The 15,728-nt window shown below is 43.5% G+C and overlaps 2 protein-coding genes across 2 annotated transcripts in view; one reads left to right on the top strand and one right to left on the bottom strand.

Annotated features, from left to right (window-relative positions):
• Positions 1-10,404, top strand: part of TECPR1 (tectonin beta-propeller repeat containing 1) — a 23,697-nt gene extending 13,293 nt beyond the window's left edge. The window contains exons 12-25 of the mRNA XM_071570708.1: positions 290-445; positions 969-1,118; positions 1,718-1,875; positions 2,509-2,636; positions 2,884-2,986; positions 3,657-3,753; positions 4,145-4,224; positions 4,529-4,585; positions 5,237-5,411; positions 6,109-6,244; positions 6,555-6,647; positions 7,287-7,393; positions 7,819-7,938; positions 8,582-10,404. Of these exons, the coding sequence (XP_071426809.1) occupies positions 290-445; positions 969-1,118; positions 1,718-1,875; positions 2,509-2,636; positions 2,884-2,986; positions 3,657-3,753; positions 4,145-4,224; positions 4,529-4,585; positions 5,237-5,411; positions 6,109-6,244; positions 6,555-6,647; positions 7,287-7,393; positions 7,819-7,938; positions 8,582-8,779 (1,758 nt within the window). The 3' untranslated portion in view covers positions 8,780-10,404. The remainder of the gene's footprint in view (positions 1-289; positions 446-968; positions 1,119-1,717; positions 1,876-2,508; positions 2,637-2,883; positions 2,987-3,656; positions 3,754-4,144; positions 4,225-4,528; positions 4,586-5,236; positions 5,412-6,108; positions 6,245-6,554; positions 6,648-7,286; positions 7,394-7,818; positions 7,939-8,581) is intronic.
• On the bottom strand, positions 9,500-15,728 carry BHLHA15 (basic helix-loop-helix family member a15). The gene is made up of 2 exons (XM_071570709.1): positions 15,495-15,728; positions 9,500-13,657 (listed from the first exon to the last, which is right to left on the bottom strand). The coding sequence occupies exon 2, from the start codon at positions 13,445-13,447 to the stop codon at positions 12,947-12,949; it is 501 nt and encodes a 166-aa protein (XP_071426810.1). The 5' UTR covers positions 13,448-13,657; positions 15,495-15,728; the 3' UTR covers positions 9,500-12,946.

Here is a 15,728-nt window from a genome sequence, read left to right as displayed (position 1 = left end):
AGGAACACACTAGTTAATGAGTACCTGTGTGCTGCTGCATTCTTGCAGAGGTAAAATGTAAAGAGGTAAAATACTGTTCCACATGTGCTATTATAGTGGCCTTCAGTCCATTTTTTTGAGTCTTGTTTTTGTCTTCAGCCTTCTGAATACTCCAGAACACTCTGTGTCAGAATTAACTGATAGAATACAGACCAACCTTCTGCAGAGACAACTTGTGGTAATCAAAAATAGTATTTGGGAGAAAGAAAGGCAGTTTCCTTCATCCTGTAAATTTGTGTTTGGCTTGTAGTCAGTTTGGGTTAAAACTGGAGCCTTGCAATGGTGGAGGAACTGGAAGCCTCATAAATGGATGGATGTTCGAGTGGCACTGGAGCAGTTCACTGGGAGCGATGGAATGCGGGACAGCATCCTGTTCATCTACTACATGTACCATGAGGAGAAAAAGGTGTGTTCAGCTTGAGACCCTTGAGAGAACTGCATTTGGCAAAGGAAAAGCTCTGAAGGAAAATCAGCTTTCTTAAAGGAGGCAAATTATGGCACTCTAATGTTGTGAGTTTTGGGAGCCAGTTCAAAGGTAGCTCTGGGTACCAGCAAACCTCAGGCTGTTCTGAGCTGCAGTTCTGTTAATGCTACAGCAGAAATACCTAGTCAGCAACACCCACATTGCTTAAACCATTGGCTCTTCACTAATTAGAAATTCTTTTGGAAGTTCAGAATGTTCTTGATTGTGAAGAAAAAGCCAGGCTTGGCTGGGCAGTCTCTACAAGCAGGGTTAATGCCTACAGGCAATAGGAATCAGAGGTACTGCAGGGCTGGAAACTGAGCCCCATTCCTTCTGTGCCAGGAATTGGTTCTTTGCTATCCTTGGCAGCAATGCCTTGTTTGGAGTCCTGAAGTGCAAAATGCTGGCTATGAGGAAGAGATATCTGAGCCTGCCTTAGTCACAATCACTTTTTCTCTTGTCTCAGTATATCCACGTGTTCCTGAATGAGGTGACTATTATAGTGGAAGTGCTGAATGAAGCCAAACACTCCTTCGCACTCTACACCCCTGAGAGGACGAAGCAGCGCTGGCCCATCCGCCTGGCAGCCACCACAGAGCAAGAAATGCATGACTGGGTAACTCTGGGAACCTTTCATTTCAAGATGCAATACCTGCAAAAAACAATAAAAAGATAGTCTCTGAAATCTCAGCATTACATTTGCACCAGCCAGGCTACTCATTTTCAGAGTTCAGGTATTTGAAACATTGATCAAACTTATTTAGGGGCTTCTTACCTCCTCTGGAGTTTGCACATGTTCTGGTACTGCAGTTGTCCACAGCAAAAACAGTATTATTTTTCATTTCCTTCCTATAGATTAGGGTACAAATGAGTCAGGAGTTCAGTCTCTTCTTTTGCATTGGCAGAAGAACCATTCTCTGTTGTCACTGTTGTAGAGTGTTACGTGCAGGCAGGCAGATATACACTGCAGCAAGGGAAAACCTGAAAGGTGCTTCTTACTGATCAGTTCCTGCAAACCACAGTGCCTCCAGTGATTGTGTGATAATTTTACACCACTGAATTCTAGTGCCTTAGAGAAAAGGCTGCAGATTTACTTTGCTGATTTGCAAGAATATGCAAAAGTAAAACGTTGTCTTGCTGTCCTGAGTATCCATATGGGAATTTTTGTTCTCACTGCAAATGGAAGCTGTTGGTTCTTTGCTTCTTGTTTTGTAGCTGTCTCTGCTGACCATGTCCTGCTGTGAAAGCAGACGGATTCAGGGCCCTCCTTCTCACCACGCCATTTGGTCAGTTACTTGTAAAGGAGACATCTTTGTTAGTGAGCCAAGTCCTGAGCTGGAGGCCGGACCACAGCTGATGCCCTGTGATCAAATGTAAGAGGTTTCAGAAGCTGTTCTTTCTGCATGGGCTGCCATCCAGCAAAGACTGTCCTTCCTGTCCCTTCAGTGGCTTTGATGGGCTGTTGGAGTACACTGCAGCTGTCTGCCAGTGACAGGGTTAATGGCTGCCTTCGTATTCATCACTTGCATGTGAAGAAATCGTATTTCAATTCTTTAATGCTGGAGCTATTCTTGTGATTTCAAAAGCGCTTCTCACTGAGATCTCATTTTTTGTGATTGCATCTTTAATGTCATAACTACTTAAGAGAAAGCCTGGACTAAAAGTAAACCCAATCACTGTAATTGGAATGTAATTGGAGCTTTCAGTTTTAACTGAGTCAGAAAATCTGAAATTCTCAGTCCTCCATAGACACTGCAGTCCAGGAGCAGCTCCTTTACAGTTTGTATTGCATCTGTGACAATATGGTCCTGCAAACTCCTCAAGCAAAGCAATACCATCTGCTTTTTAGTAGCTGATCAGAAGGAAGTGCTTCACTTACAGGTTGCCCAGTGGCTGAACAAGTGGGCATATAAAGTTGCCTGTCGTGGAGACTGCTGAGCCGTAGGAGGGGGAAGCACACATTCCTCATGGACATGGTGTGGGTGAAACAGTCCTTTCTCTGGCAGGTTTTGGCGCCAGGTGGGGGGTCACCTGCGGCTGCTGGAGTGCAACAACCGCGGTGTGGTGTGGGGCATCGGCTACGACCACACGGCCTGGGTGCACACGGGGGGACACGGCGGTGGCTTCAGCCCAGGTACGGCCTGGGGTGCTGGGGGCACCTTCCTCACTGAGCTCCCTGCCAGCTCAGCTGCTCCTGCTGCCCCTCCTGCAGCCTCACCCAGGCTGTGTAGGGAACAGGCCAGTGGGAATTGGCATTGCAGTTTTGTGTTTTCACCTGAAGAGTGAGAAATAGAATAATCAGCAGTATTACTGTTGGAATTTAAAAGGTAGTGTCTTTAATCTTTAGCTTTATTCTAATCCAAATTATTTGTTTCTCACAGGACTGGCCAGCAGTGCTGATAACATTTATACACAGACAGATGTGAAATGTGTTTACATCTATGAGAACCAACGGTGGAACCCAGTCACTGGATACAGCAGCAGGTTATTTACTCAATTGATTGCATTTATTTACTGTAATATCACTGCTGTGAAATGAAACAAGGAGTTTGTTTTAGCTTTTTGGCATAGCTATTGCAGTTATTCTATCTTCAGTCTCCTCTAAAACTTAGAGTTAACCTGAGATGGAAGGAGCAATGTTTCTCAATTTTCTAATTTGTAATTAACCATTCAGAATGCATTTGTGGCAAAACACTACAGATTTGTGCTTTGTGATTGCACAAACTGTGCCTATGTGCAAGATCTTTCACTATTAAGGCCACACAGGAAAGTTATTAGGATCTATATATTCATACATACTCTGCTAAATACATTGGGTCCTTGAATAGTATATTTGAAGTATTGAAAATATATATTCACATATATGGGTGTCTATGCCAGGGAAACTCGGGATTCACCTTCCAATTTTAAATAAATAGTATTGAGGAATGTCCCTCTACAGAGAAAGATCACATGAACCTCAAGTTGGTGTAAATGGAAGAAATTGTACAGATTCTTTCCCACTATCCTCATCCCTCACATGGTATTTCCAAACACAGAGATTAATGTTTTGTGTATGAAAGGAGGAAGTGCTGCCAATAGGCTTTTATTCCCTGGCCTTTTAAATTCTCTGTTGTAAATGACCTTGCACTCCTTGTCTGCTGCTCCACCACAGAGGGCTGCCCACAGACAGATACATGTGGAGTGATGCATCTGGCCTGCAGGAATGTACAAAGATCAACACCAAGCCTCCTTCTCCACAGTGGTCTTGGGTAAATTTTGTCTTAAAGTTTTTTTACTAAGAAGGCAAGGCTTAGCAAGTGGGATACCAGACTTGAGTTCAAGCAACCCAGGTTTTCTTCCTGGATTTCTTGTAACATTTAACCTTGTTTCTCCCATTTCACTAGTAATAATCTTCCATAGTCAGAAGAACATTAAGTATCAAGTGGGGATTTTTGTTTAGCAGGAATGATTCTAATCAGAAGACTGATTCTTTCCATCTGAATCAAAAATACTTGGGAACCTCTGTATGAATTTCCATTTCAAGCGTTGGAAGGTTTCTAGCAAGTCATTGCACTCAAAAAGCGTAGGGAAATAGTGGAAGAGGTTACTTTTATTTTACACCAGGTGTTGATTGTGCTTGTTCTTGTCTCCTTCTGCCAGGTGTCGGATTGGTACATCGACTTCAGCGTGTCGGGCGGGACGGACCGGGAGGGCTGGCAATACGCTGCAGACTTCCCAGCGTAAGGAATCACCTCCTCCCACCAAATGCCACACTTCAGGCCTCACTTCATCCTTTGCTGCCTTGCACATTAACTGTGCTTTGGCAGGGACACAACACTGCCTTGATTTGTCCCTTTTTCTGGGGACACTGGTATTTGCTGGGGAGGTTGGGCAGCAAGGTGAACTTGGCAAATTGTTGTTTCAACTATTTTAAAGTCAGCAGGTGTTTCTGGTGGGCAGACACAGGCACTGCTCCCAGGCTGCCACTCACACTGGAGATGGTCTGACATCCTCATGAACACCAATTTAATTCTGTTTTGGTAGGTCCTACCATGGTCACAAGACAATGAAAGACTTTGTCCGACGGAGGCGCTGGGCAAGGTGAGGAACCAAGATACAAATGCAGGGTTTGAACTCAAATGCTAAGTGCTCACTGCAAGTCTCCCTTAGGTATCAGGGGAAGAGTCTGTGGCAGTACAATCTGCCATGATTTCCCTAATAGGCAGCACTACTTTGTTGGAGTTTCCACAGTAAAAATACACAGATTCTCAGCATGGCCAGCCAAGTCTTTAATTTAGAGCTGCCTTTACCTCTGCCTACCTCCACCAAAGGCTCCACCAAAAAAGAAATTATAGTTACTCCGTTAACCAAGACAGGAAGGAATGAACTGGGTGTAGAGTTCTTTCTCCAATTGAATTAAAATTTTCCAGTTCTTGGCCAGTGAGTCTGAAAGAACTAGGGAGCAGAGTAGGACAAGTTGCAGACTTCTTGGGTGGTCTTGGTTTTGTAAAGTAACTTTTAAAAAAAACAAAACAACAAATTTTGAGAAATCTGTGATAGTTCAAAATTCAAAACCTGGTGCAAAGCACAGTTGGTTGTTAAAAACCTCTTTCAAATTAAAAATACTAATACTTAATGAAAAGTACTACTTAATGAAAAGACTTCAAGATTGGAAGTCAAAAATGGACTGGGAAACAAATTCAGTTATAGAAAGTACATAATTCTGACAGGTTTGGGTTTTCTCTGCTTCAGAAAATGTAAGATAGTCACCAATGGGCCATGGCTGGAAGTGCCTCCTGTTACCCTGTGGGACATCTCCATCATTCCCAGCTCAGATGCAGATGCTGAAGAAGCAGTGGCACTGTGGGCAGTCAGTGACAAAGGAGACGTGCTCTGCAGGCTTGGAGTGACCCAGCAAACCCCAGCTGTAAGGCTCCCTGTTTGTTCTTCCTGCCCTACTGATGTGTTTAATGCCATTATGCAGGTCCATACACACAGTCACACAGTGCCCCTCTCAAAGCACCCTGTTATTTTTTCACTCTTATGTCCCAGATTTGAAAGTCCCTGTCCATCAGCTGTGGCACAGTTTGCTGCCCACATTCCTAATAGTGCTTCTCCTGCCATAATCTGCCTTAGCTTGTGCCACAGAACTTGCAGGAGCCTCTCTCAGCTCCTGTCCATCTTCTTATGGAGCATTTTACTTGCTTTCTGCATTGATAGCTCAGTTACTCTTGAGAACTTGAATACTGTCTGGAATCTGAAGCCCCACATCAGTTGATTTTTGTAAGACTATTCTTCTGTGTAATCAAAGTCAAGGGATTATTTAAAAAGCAAGAAGGCTCCAGTTCAGCTGTCCAGAGATATGCAGGTGCCTAAAATCCAGTGATTTAAACAGAAAAGGCCCTGCTATAGTCCAGCTTAGCTATTTTCAAAGAGTTTTATATCCAGATATCTTTGGGGATCAGCAACCTTGTTTCTGTTGAGTTGTAATGTTATGTAGGAATTATTCTCCATAATATTCTTCAGTAGATTGGGGTTCTTTTCCCATTTGGTAATAATCAGTGATATTCTGTCAAGGAGTTTTTAACCTTTGCTTCACAATTCTTCTTCCATGATTTTGTTAGGGAACATCCTGGCTGCACGTGGGAACAGATCAGCCTTTCATTTCCATCTCAATTGGAGCATTTTACCAAGTGTGGGCCATTGCTAGAGATGGCTCTGCCTTCTACAGGGGTTCTGTCTCTCCAAATAAACCTGCAGGTAAGTCCTTGTACTTTATCTTTTACTCCACTGCCATGTCTGAAAAAGACCAATCTGTTTCTCAGAAGCTTTTCCATAATTGTGCAAGACAGTGCATACAAACTATATGATAATTATAGCAGTTAATTTGGTCTTCACTTGTGTGATTTAAAGTGTTTGTTTGTAAAAACAAGCTCACAAAAATATATGAAATGTAATGTCATTCACAGCTCTCTTGCACAGCAATGGATTTCAGCTGCAGGCATTTTCAAGACTTCTCATGCACAATTCTGTTTTCTCAATGTGTAACTCAAGTACTTCTGACCTTTAGGTGACTGTTGGTACCATATTCCTTCACCTCAAAAACAAAAGTTAAAGCAAGTCTCAGTAGGACGAACATCTGTGTTTGTCTTGGATACAAATGGTAAGGATTTTAAACATTTCTTAAAAAAATACATCAGTATATACTGTGATTTAAAAAGGAGAGGCTAAGTAAGAGCTGGACAGATGATTACTGGTGCTCCAAGAGGAGGAATATTTCGTATTGAAGGATTTGGAGTAGCAGTGCACTGAAATGCTGCTTTTGAAGATTTAATGTTTGTTACACTTGAGAGTGCCCTGGGTAACAACACTCCAGCACCTGTGCTCTTTGTGGGGGGAGAACACAGATTGCATGGCAGCATTTCACCTGGAGCCCTGAATGTACTGAACAAATATTTGGCTCTTGTAAAACCTACAAACAGCCCCATCACTGCAAGATAAATTATGAAGCACCTTTTGTAACAGAAACAAGTCTGTAACACCAGAGACCTTAATCTCATTTGCTTTCATTTTCTGGTGTTCCTTGTATGAGCATTTTTTCCCAAGAAATTTCACAAAACAGTATTTGCTGTTAGAATAACTATAGAAACACAACATTGTCCAGCACTGTCCCACTTCAGCCAAAACCACGATGCATTTCCCCAGGGCACAGGAAGAACTGACTGCTGCTCTGCAGGTTGTTTGCAGCACTTCGGACAAACACCCCCTGAGCACTGAGTGAGCAGCCCTGTTTATTTTGCAGGCAATCTCTGGTACAGGCAGGGCATCACCCCGAGCTACCCCCAGGGATCTGCCTGGGATCACGTGTCCAACAACATCCGCAAGATGTCTGTGGGGCCCCTGGACCAGGTGTGTAGGAAGCTTCCTTGCATCTCATTAGTTTATTAAAAACACTTCAGTAATTCATGTTCTTCAGTATTTTTTTTTAACTTTATTCCACAAAGTGTTGGTCTGAATGCTGGAATCTTGATAGCAACACAAAAAGTTTTACCAATGGAATAGTGATACAGTCCTTGGCTGTAAAAAGTGTCATTAATTTTTATTTTTAACAAGACTTTTTATATTTGTAATTCATATTTAATCTCTTACCTGCCAAGTCTTAGCTGGCAATGTTTTAATTATAAAACTGCTCTGTAGTTTGTTTAGGTGTCATTCTGCCTAAATTAGAGCAGTTTTGGCTTACTGAAGATCATGACTGATTTTTAAAAGTAATCAAAGATTTTTCACACCTGGGAAGAGCAGTACCTTTTATTGCCTCTCTTTGCTTTCTTGAGCTCTGGGTGATTGCTGACAAAGTGCAAGGCAGTCACAGTCTGAGCTGTGGGACAGTCTGCCACCGGATTGGTGTCCAGCCCATGGAACCTAAAGGCCTCTCGTGGGACTATGGCATTGGGGTAAGTGCTGGGGACACAATATTGCTTAAGAATTGTACATCCAAATGTCCACGGGCACCCAGAGAAAGGAAAGGGCCATCCTGCCCAGCTGGTGAGTGCTGGAAAGCTCACATGTACCTCCAGGAGACTGACATTTGTTCTCCAGTCTTAGGCTCCTTTTTTAAGTTAATATTATGGGCTGTGCAGTTAGAGGCTGGGAAGTTGTTTATTTACATTTAATAAATATTCATTTTAAATAGGTAATTTTAAAGTTGTTATAGGAAAACTAGTAGAGTAAGTGCCATTTTAAAAAAAAGTGGATTCGTTCCTGTCTGCACATGATTATTCGTCATTGTTGTATCTTGAATTAGATGAATGTTTTGAGAAAGGCTATTTCAAGGTTTTGGCCCCTTTAAGCTGGTAGAAAACCCCCCTTTAAGCTGGTGGAAACCCCCCAGTGGCTGTTATAAACACCTGCCCCTACTAATCTCAACTCCCTGTAATAAAAATACTCCTCACATTTCCTACCTCTCTAGCTCCCTGCCAGGGAGGTCTGTTGTGTTTTGGTTCATTTTACAAGGAGCCTCTTTTCTGATTCCTCATGAATGGATAGAACTTGCAGGGTGATGTTTCTCCTTTTGAATTCCTGTCTCCTGTTCCCCAGGGTGGCTGGGAGCACATCACAGTCCGAGGAAATGCAACGGAAGCATCTCGGGTCGCTGCTCACAACACCTCCGAGGAAAACCTTGCGCTGTCGAAGGACTTAGAGGATGAGGAGAGTAAAGGGAAAACAGAACACTCTAAAACCCCTCTGATGGTCAGTGAAAGTCAAGAATTGGACAGAAATGCTGTTAATTGTTAAGTTGTCACCATCTACATGTTGCAAACAAGCAGCAGTGAGTATAATTTAAAAAGAAACTAAATGTCTATTGCTTGGAGAGAAAGACATGACCTTTTTGTGCTACTAATATATTTGACTGAACTGGACTTTGCAATGGGGTATTTTAAGTACTGAATTCTTCTACTACATCATGTGTAAAATGTGACTTGATAGAGTTCATAGTTTTGTCAAAGCAGACAAGGTTTTTTACCACAATGTATTTCTGACCCTTTACCATAGCTGCTACCCACCATACAAATGTGAATATCTGTGCACATGATCACTACATTTACTTCTTTTTTTTAAAATTACAGTTCCCTACATTTCTCTCACCTTCACACACTGTTCTTCAGATTCATATTTGAGCACAGATGAAGGCATGACCCTGGTCCTGTCTGGACAAGCATTTGCATGTGCACAGAGCTCGGCTCCTGTGGGTAAGGATGGAGCTTGGGCCATGCTGTTCTTGCTTCCATCAGCAGTGATATCTGTTCTAAGCTGTCAGTCCAAGTGGGGGTAAATTACATTTTGTCTTCATCTTAAATGGAACTGGGATAACGGGGGGGTACAGAGGCCTCCCTCTGGGGCTGGAAGGCACCAGACACGTGAGGAGTGGGGCTGTGTTCCAGGTCATTGCAAATTATGCTTTAATAGTGTAAAAGGCAAGAGAAGGTCTTAAATCCTGACTTTACAGTGGTAGGAATGCAAAAGGACTTTACTGATGGCAGTGGAGTTTGCCAAGGTAACACTGATGGGGGTTCAGAATGAAGCTCTGCCCTTTGTTTTTAGTAAGTGATTTATTCATCCCTTTCCCCAGCAAGAAAAAAAAAGCTTTTTTCCTGACTTACTTAAATAATTGGACAGTTTACATTCAGTTTTCCTCTGTGTGTGTGATTGTATATGGAGTTATTTTTATATGATGAGCAGTTTGGTGTGGTCTCAGTACTGTATTTGTAGAAGTAAAACTTATGTGTGCACATATTTAAGGAATATATTTGGTATTTAATGCCAAGGAAAGCACTGTTTCCAAGTCCAAATGTGAATGAAGATTGAAGATGCTTTACTGTTTCAAAAGAACCCGTTGATCTTTCCAGTATGTGAGTAGAGATTTCTGGTTTCTACATACATTGTGGGAGAATAATAAATAACATGTTTGCATTAATTACCGTGATAGGTTTTGCATAACTTGCACAGTATCTTGTCCAAATAAATAACTTTATTACATGTATTTTTAGACAATTATTAGGATTGTATTTTCTCTGCATTGTATCAAAAGATTTTTCCTTTTAATAGTCAGTGTTTACATATCCAACAATCAATCTGATTGCATACAATAAGCTTGATAATGTACCTTTGCATTTTTCCCTGCATTGCCAAGTTTCACTTACTTTACGTTAAAAAGCTGGGTTTAAATGAAAAAAAAGATAAATTATAAGTTGGTTAAGTTTGAGTACTAAGTATTTGCCTTCTAAAACCATTACTTAGAAAATTATTTAATTTAAAAATATAATGTCATTGTTGTGGCTAGTTAAGGAAAAGTGACTTTAAATTAAAGCAATTTTGAAAATAAAAGTAATTTATCAGAAAAAAATGCTTCTTACAAAATCTTTTTTGGCATCTCCAAGAGCTCAGGACTTTGTAGCAAAGTACCATTATGGAACTACCAGTTGTAATTCCAATAAAATGCCTGTGTCCAGAGTCTGAAAGTCCATCAGGGCAGTGATCAGGGAAGAGGGAACCGTCACTTGTCTGCTCTGCTGCTGGATTTACAGCTGCATATGACATGCCCTGTGGGGCTTCATATTTTAAATGCTTCTGGTTGCAGGAAGCCCTGTCAGAATACACTGCCCAAGCATTTAAACCCTGGATTTGCAACAGTAATACCAGTATTTGGTTCTTAAAGTGATGTGCAATTCTTCATCAGTGGCTCTGCTCAGATACTGAGGGTTGAACTCACTCATTTCTTGCTTCCACCAACGTAACCAAATAGCAGTTCAAACATGGCTATCATCCCACAAAAACATTTCAGGGACATTTACTATCTGGAAACTCTCAGACAGTGTCCTTTAAAGAATCCTACCAAAAAATGACCATAATCTACAAGTGCTTGGTCATCACTTACTGTGTGGCACACAGCACCCCAGCACGGGGCTGGAAGGGACCTCGGGAAGCCACCCAGGCCAACCCCTGCAGGGCCAACGCCACCAGGTTCCTCCGAGCCATGTTCAGTCATTCTCTAAACTCCCTAAGGATTGAGGTTCCACAACAGCCAGGTGATGCTGCACCCCCTGTACAGCCCCTCTGTCCCACCCCACACACAGCTCTGCCCGCTGTCACCACGAGCGCCCCAGGTCCTGTTTGCACTGACCTACAGGGTGAGAAATGACTGAAGCACCTCTGACATCTCTTACCTGGAGAGATGCTGAGTGGAATAAGGGAAAGAAAAGGCCTTGGTGTTACTGATTTCTCCCATTACAATCAGTGTATAAATACAACAAGGGCTGATTTACCAGCACAGGGCCCCTGTTGAATGGAGCAAGATTCAGCCCTGTAATGGCAAGTGAAATCCATTAGAGACTCAGCAACACTTCCGTTAACACCTGAGTATGAGAAGGGCTTAATCACATCTATTTTAGTGTGAAAACAGTTCAAAAGCTAAAAAAATGCCAGGTTGAGGCAGGATCCAAATGATTTCTCCAGTGAGGCAACCACACATAAACCCCTGTGTTGTTCTACATCACAGCTGAGGATTGCTGTGGTGGAGAAAATAATCCACATCCCCAACCAGCCTGTCCAGGAAACCTCAGCTTCTAGTCCAAGTGTACTCATCATGTTCCAGCTGTGCTGGAGCAAAACAAGTAGCACATTGCAAACTCCACAGTGCAGCATAACCCTTGATGCATCCAATAAATCCTCCCTCAGCCACCATTTCTCCTTGGATAGCCCTGTTTTGCAGGAAAAAGGGTCATACTAGAAACTATTATCAATCCTAGTGATGTATAAGATGCCAAATTTCACCTCTGCTCTCACACCATGGAGCAGCAGCCTCCTGCCAGCACAGGGCCTGGGGATGTGGGAGCAGGAGCAGGAGCTGTGACACAGGGAGTCCTCAGGCACCACAGGTCCAACCGAGGCCACTCCAGCTTCAGGGGTTTCAGGTATGAAAACACAAGAGGAAATGAGAGTTTCTCAGTGACATAAACCTTTTTACCATAAGAGGGGAAATGGCAGGAGGAGTGTGTGTGAAAAAAAGCTCATTTTCCTTTTTGAGGAGTTTCTGCATTTATTGCTTTATAATCCCAGAACCTAACACTAACCCAGAAAGAACCTGATCACATCATAGGCTTCATTAGCAAATAATTTAAATTGGCTAGATCATGTCTAACTTAAGACTATCCTAAAGCATTTTTATCATTGCTTTGGCAAAAATAAGTCACTTGTCCCTTGTGTTACAATGGCACCCAGACACCACTGAAAAAAACAACCAACCAACCTTCAGGCTGGATGGTTTGGAAACACAGACCAGAAGTGTCCTTACTCTAGAGAGCTTACAGTCTAAGAAAGTTTTTCAGATGTTTTTTAGAAGTATTTTAGAAGTTTTTACACTTTGCGAGGTTCAAAATTATCACAGCAGATCCATAAAAGATAAATATCAAGATAAATATTCAGATTTGGTGACCCATTTCCCATAGGTCACGTCATCAATTTCATTTCCTCTGTGGCATGGTAGAGAACAACAGGCTCTGAAAGGCTGGTGAAAGAACTACAGCCAAGATTCTCAACAAGCTCCAACAAACTCATGTGACACAGAACTTAAAGGATCAAGTCACAACCTTCCCAAGGAGGGAAATCTTCAGAAGTTACTAAATCATTACTTTCAAGTCAACTCCAATGTTACAGGATAGGTTTCCAGGCCCTGGGAAACCACACAAATACATTCATTATGGTCTGAAAAATTCTCAATAGCTTAAGTGTGCCATATTATCTATAGTCATGAGTGTTGCCTTCTTGTCTTTTTAATAAAGAAAACAGGGAAGAGCAGGAGGAAAAAAATAATCTCTTCAAACTTCTATGTACTGACATGTATTATGATGTAAGAAGGAAAAATAATGATGGTAGTAGCTAACTGTTTTGGCTGAAGCTATGAATCTACATGGAACATTTCTGTAACTGTTCCTCGTTATCATCCTCCCCAAGTTGCTGTTGGTAATGTTGGTACAATTTGGACCCCCAGGTTCCCCCCACCCCTTCTGCTGCTGGAAAGTGTCCGTTGGACATATTGAGGATAATGGAGGTCAGGGACTTAATGTAGTTTTTGGCCAGTGTGAGAGTCTCTATTTTGGACAGTTTGTTCTCAGCTCTCACGTGAGGGATCACCTCCCGCAGGGCCTGGAACGCGTTGTTGAGCTTGTGCATTCGCTGCCTCTCCCGCTCGTTGCTTTCCAGTCTCCTCAGATGCCTGTCCTTAGTGCTCCAGGGGCGCTTGGCTCTGGCTGGGGGGATCTTGCTGCTCTCCTTGTTTCCCCCATTCCTCCTTTCTCTGCGGCGCAAACATTTCACCAGTTCTTTTTTCCTCATTGCTGACTCCTCGGAAAATGCTTCTTTGTCAACAGTTTGCCTTTGCTTCTTTCCTTTGGTTTTAGTCTTCATGATTTGCTGATGTACTGGTGTTAAGCACCCATGTGCTGTAAAAGCATGACACCAGTATCTTGAACTGTTGCACAGCTCCTGCTGAACAAATGACCTGATGCAGGTTGGTTTGATGTGTTTGTTTACTTGTTCACTTGTGGAAAACGGTCACTGGCTTTCAATTTAGTGATGTTTGTTTTAGAGGTTGTGAATGTTGTTACTCAAGCTGACCTGTGCAGATGAACAGAGGAGAAAATCCTGTTTTAGAGAACAGATCCTCCTTCAGCTGGAAGGAAGAAGATACAGAGGAAGCAGAGGGCAAATGAACTGAACCACAGAAACAAAGATGCAGTGCCTCAAACTAGAGAGATTTCTCTTTTCTCACTCTACTTAAGAGAAAATGGTCTCTGAGCTGATCCAGTCTTCCTGTAGAAACATGAACCTCAACTCAAAAAACATGGAGTACAATGGTAAAATAGGTAACATGCTGCCTCTGTTTTTTGATCTCTCATGCTCCTGTTGTGTCCCAGCTCCTTGCTACCCCACACTATAACAAAACCATACAAAACTTTGTACGCAGGCTCCTGTGGGGATATTAGACAGAACCCACAGGCTCTTAAAGTAACTTCTCCTTGAGCTCCTGGTAATTGCTTTGTGTGGGAACAGCTTTCCACAGTATTTATGAGCAGTCCACTAGAGGGAAACATGGTACAGTCACTCCTGGAGAAGCTCAGAAACTCGGAGCCAGCCACGTGTTTTCAGCTGCAGCATTTCTGTACTCTAGGCTAGTCCCCACCACACACACAAAAAAGGACTTCCCTCTTTCACCATTAATCCATTAATAGCAGGACTTAACTGCAGTTCCTGCCCCAGATCTACAGCAGCAGGGCAGGTTATTTTCCAGGTTATCCAAAAAGACACAGCAATGCTCCTTCCCCCATATCAGCAAGGCAGATGACAGCACTGATATTTTACCCTCCCTCAGCCCAGATTCTGTGCCCACACGACATCTGAAGACAACAGCCTGACAACAACCCTGCCTCCAACACCAACCATCAATGTTACCAAGAGACATTCCCAAAATGTTCCTTCCATGGTCTTATACTTGATGTAGTCAGAGAAAGGCTGAGTCTAAACAAAATATATTTTTATACCAATACCATTACGTATTGAGAGTTGGTGAGCCAATAAAAATAGATAAAAGAAGCAGCAGCAAAACCTCATTCCAGGTGCATGAGTGTCCCAGTACAGGACATCACCCTCAGCTGGAACAGGTGGTGGCAGTTCCCGGGTGTGCTCTGGTCAACACTTCCCCTCTCATTTCTCTAGTCATGTTCAGCTGCTGGTTCTCTGCCTGGGAGGACATCCTGGCCATCCCCAGGGTCTTTACTACCAGGGAGGCAGCTTTACAAAACATGATAGGAATTCACACAGCAGCTGGGCTAGGGTGGCACCCAGGTGATGAATGCTGAGAAAGACAGCACCAAGCAGCTCTGTTGTGGAAGCACAAAAGAAATGCTGGAGACACATGGGTATCTTCAGAGAAAGGACAAAAGGCAAGCACTAGGTTTTTCTGGACTCTGTGTACCTCACTTGGCAGCAAAGGCACAAGCGCAGGACAAGCACAAAGCACTGCTGGGTTAAGCTGCTGTTTAGAAGGAAAACAGCCCACAGGACTTGGTGAAGAGGAGGCTCATGGAGGCAGCCAGGAGAGAAAGCTGGAAGCAACTCCAAGAGAAAAGCAGCTTCAGCAAACTGTGAGCAAAGTAGGCTTTAAAACTGCAGGCTGGGCAAAAGCAGTTGGGGTATGAGGGGATGACAAGGTGCCCAGCTGGTCGAGGTCTGCTTTCAGACTGCTGCACGCTGCTGTAACCCTAAGAAGAGGTCTCACCAAGCCACAGCTGGGCTGCTGGGACCCCTGGGCCCCCCAGGGAGGTGGTACAAGTGTGCAAGGAGGAAACAGACTGCAGTGGTCAAGAGCAACCAAAGAGAGAGAACAGCCAAACCAACACATTTTCCACCCTCTGCAGGCACATCTCGGGGCTGGTGTCCCTCCACTGTGACTTACCCCTGCACCAGCTGCAGAGAAGGTGCCCAAGGCCCACGGGGCAACATAGCAGAGACCCGTGGGAAGGCAGGAGCAGACCGAGGTTCTGGGGGGGCAACAGGCAGGGAAGGCTCCGTGTCCTCCGGCCGGGGCAGGGTCTGTCAGCAGGAGCCTGCGAGGTGTGGCTGGGAGGAGCCGCAGGGGCTGCGGGGCAGCGCGACACAGCCCCGAGCCCCGCGGGCTGCGCTGCTGCAG

This window comes from Pithys albifrons, chromosome 16, assembly GCF_047495875.1.
Source record: "Pithys albifrons albifrons isolate INPA30051 chromosome 16, PitAlb_v1, whole genome shotgun sequence".
In the NCBI taxonomy this organism is placed as follows: Eukaryota; Metazoa; Chordata; class Aves; order Passeriformes; family Thamnophilidae; genus Pithys; species Pithys albifrons.
Note: the sequence above shows the minus strand (reverse complement) of the source record. Positions and strands in the feature narration are given on the sequence as shown.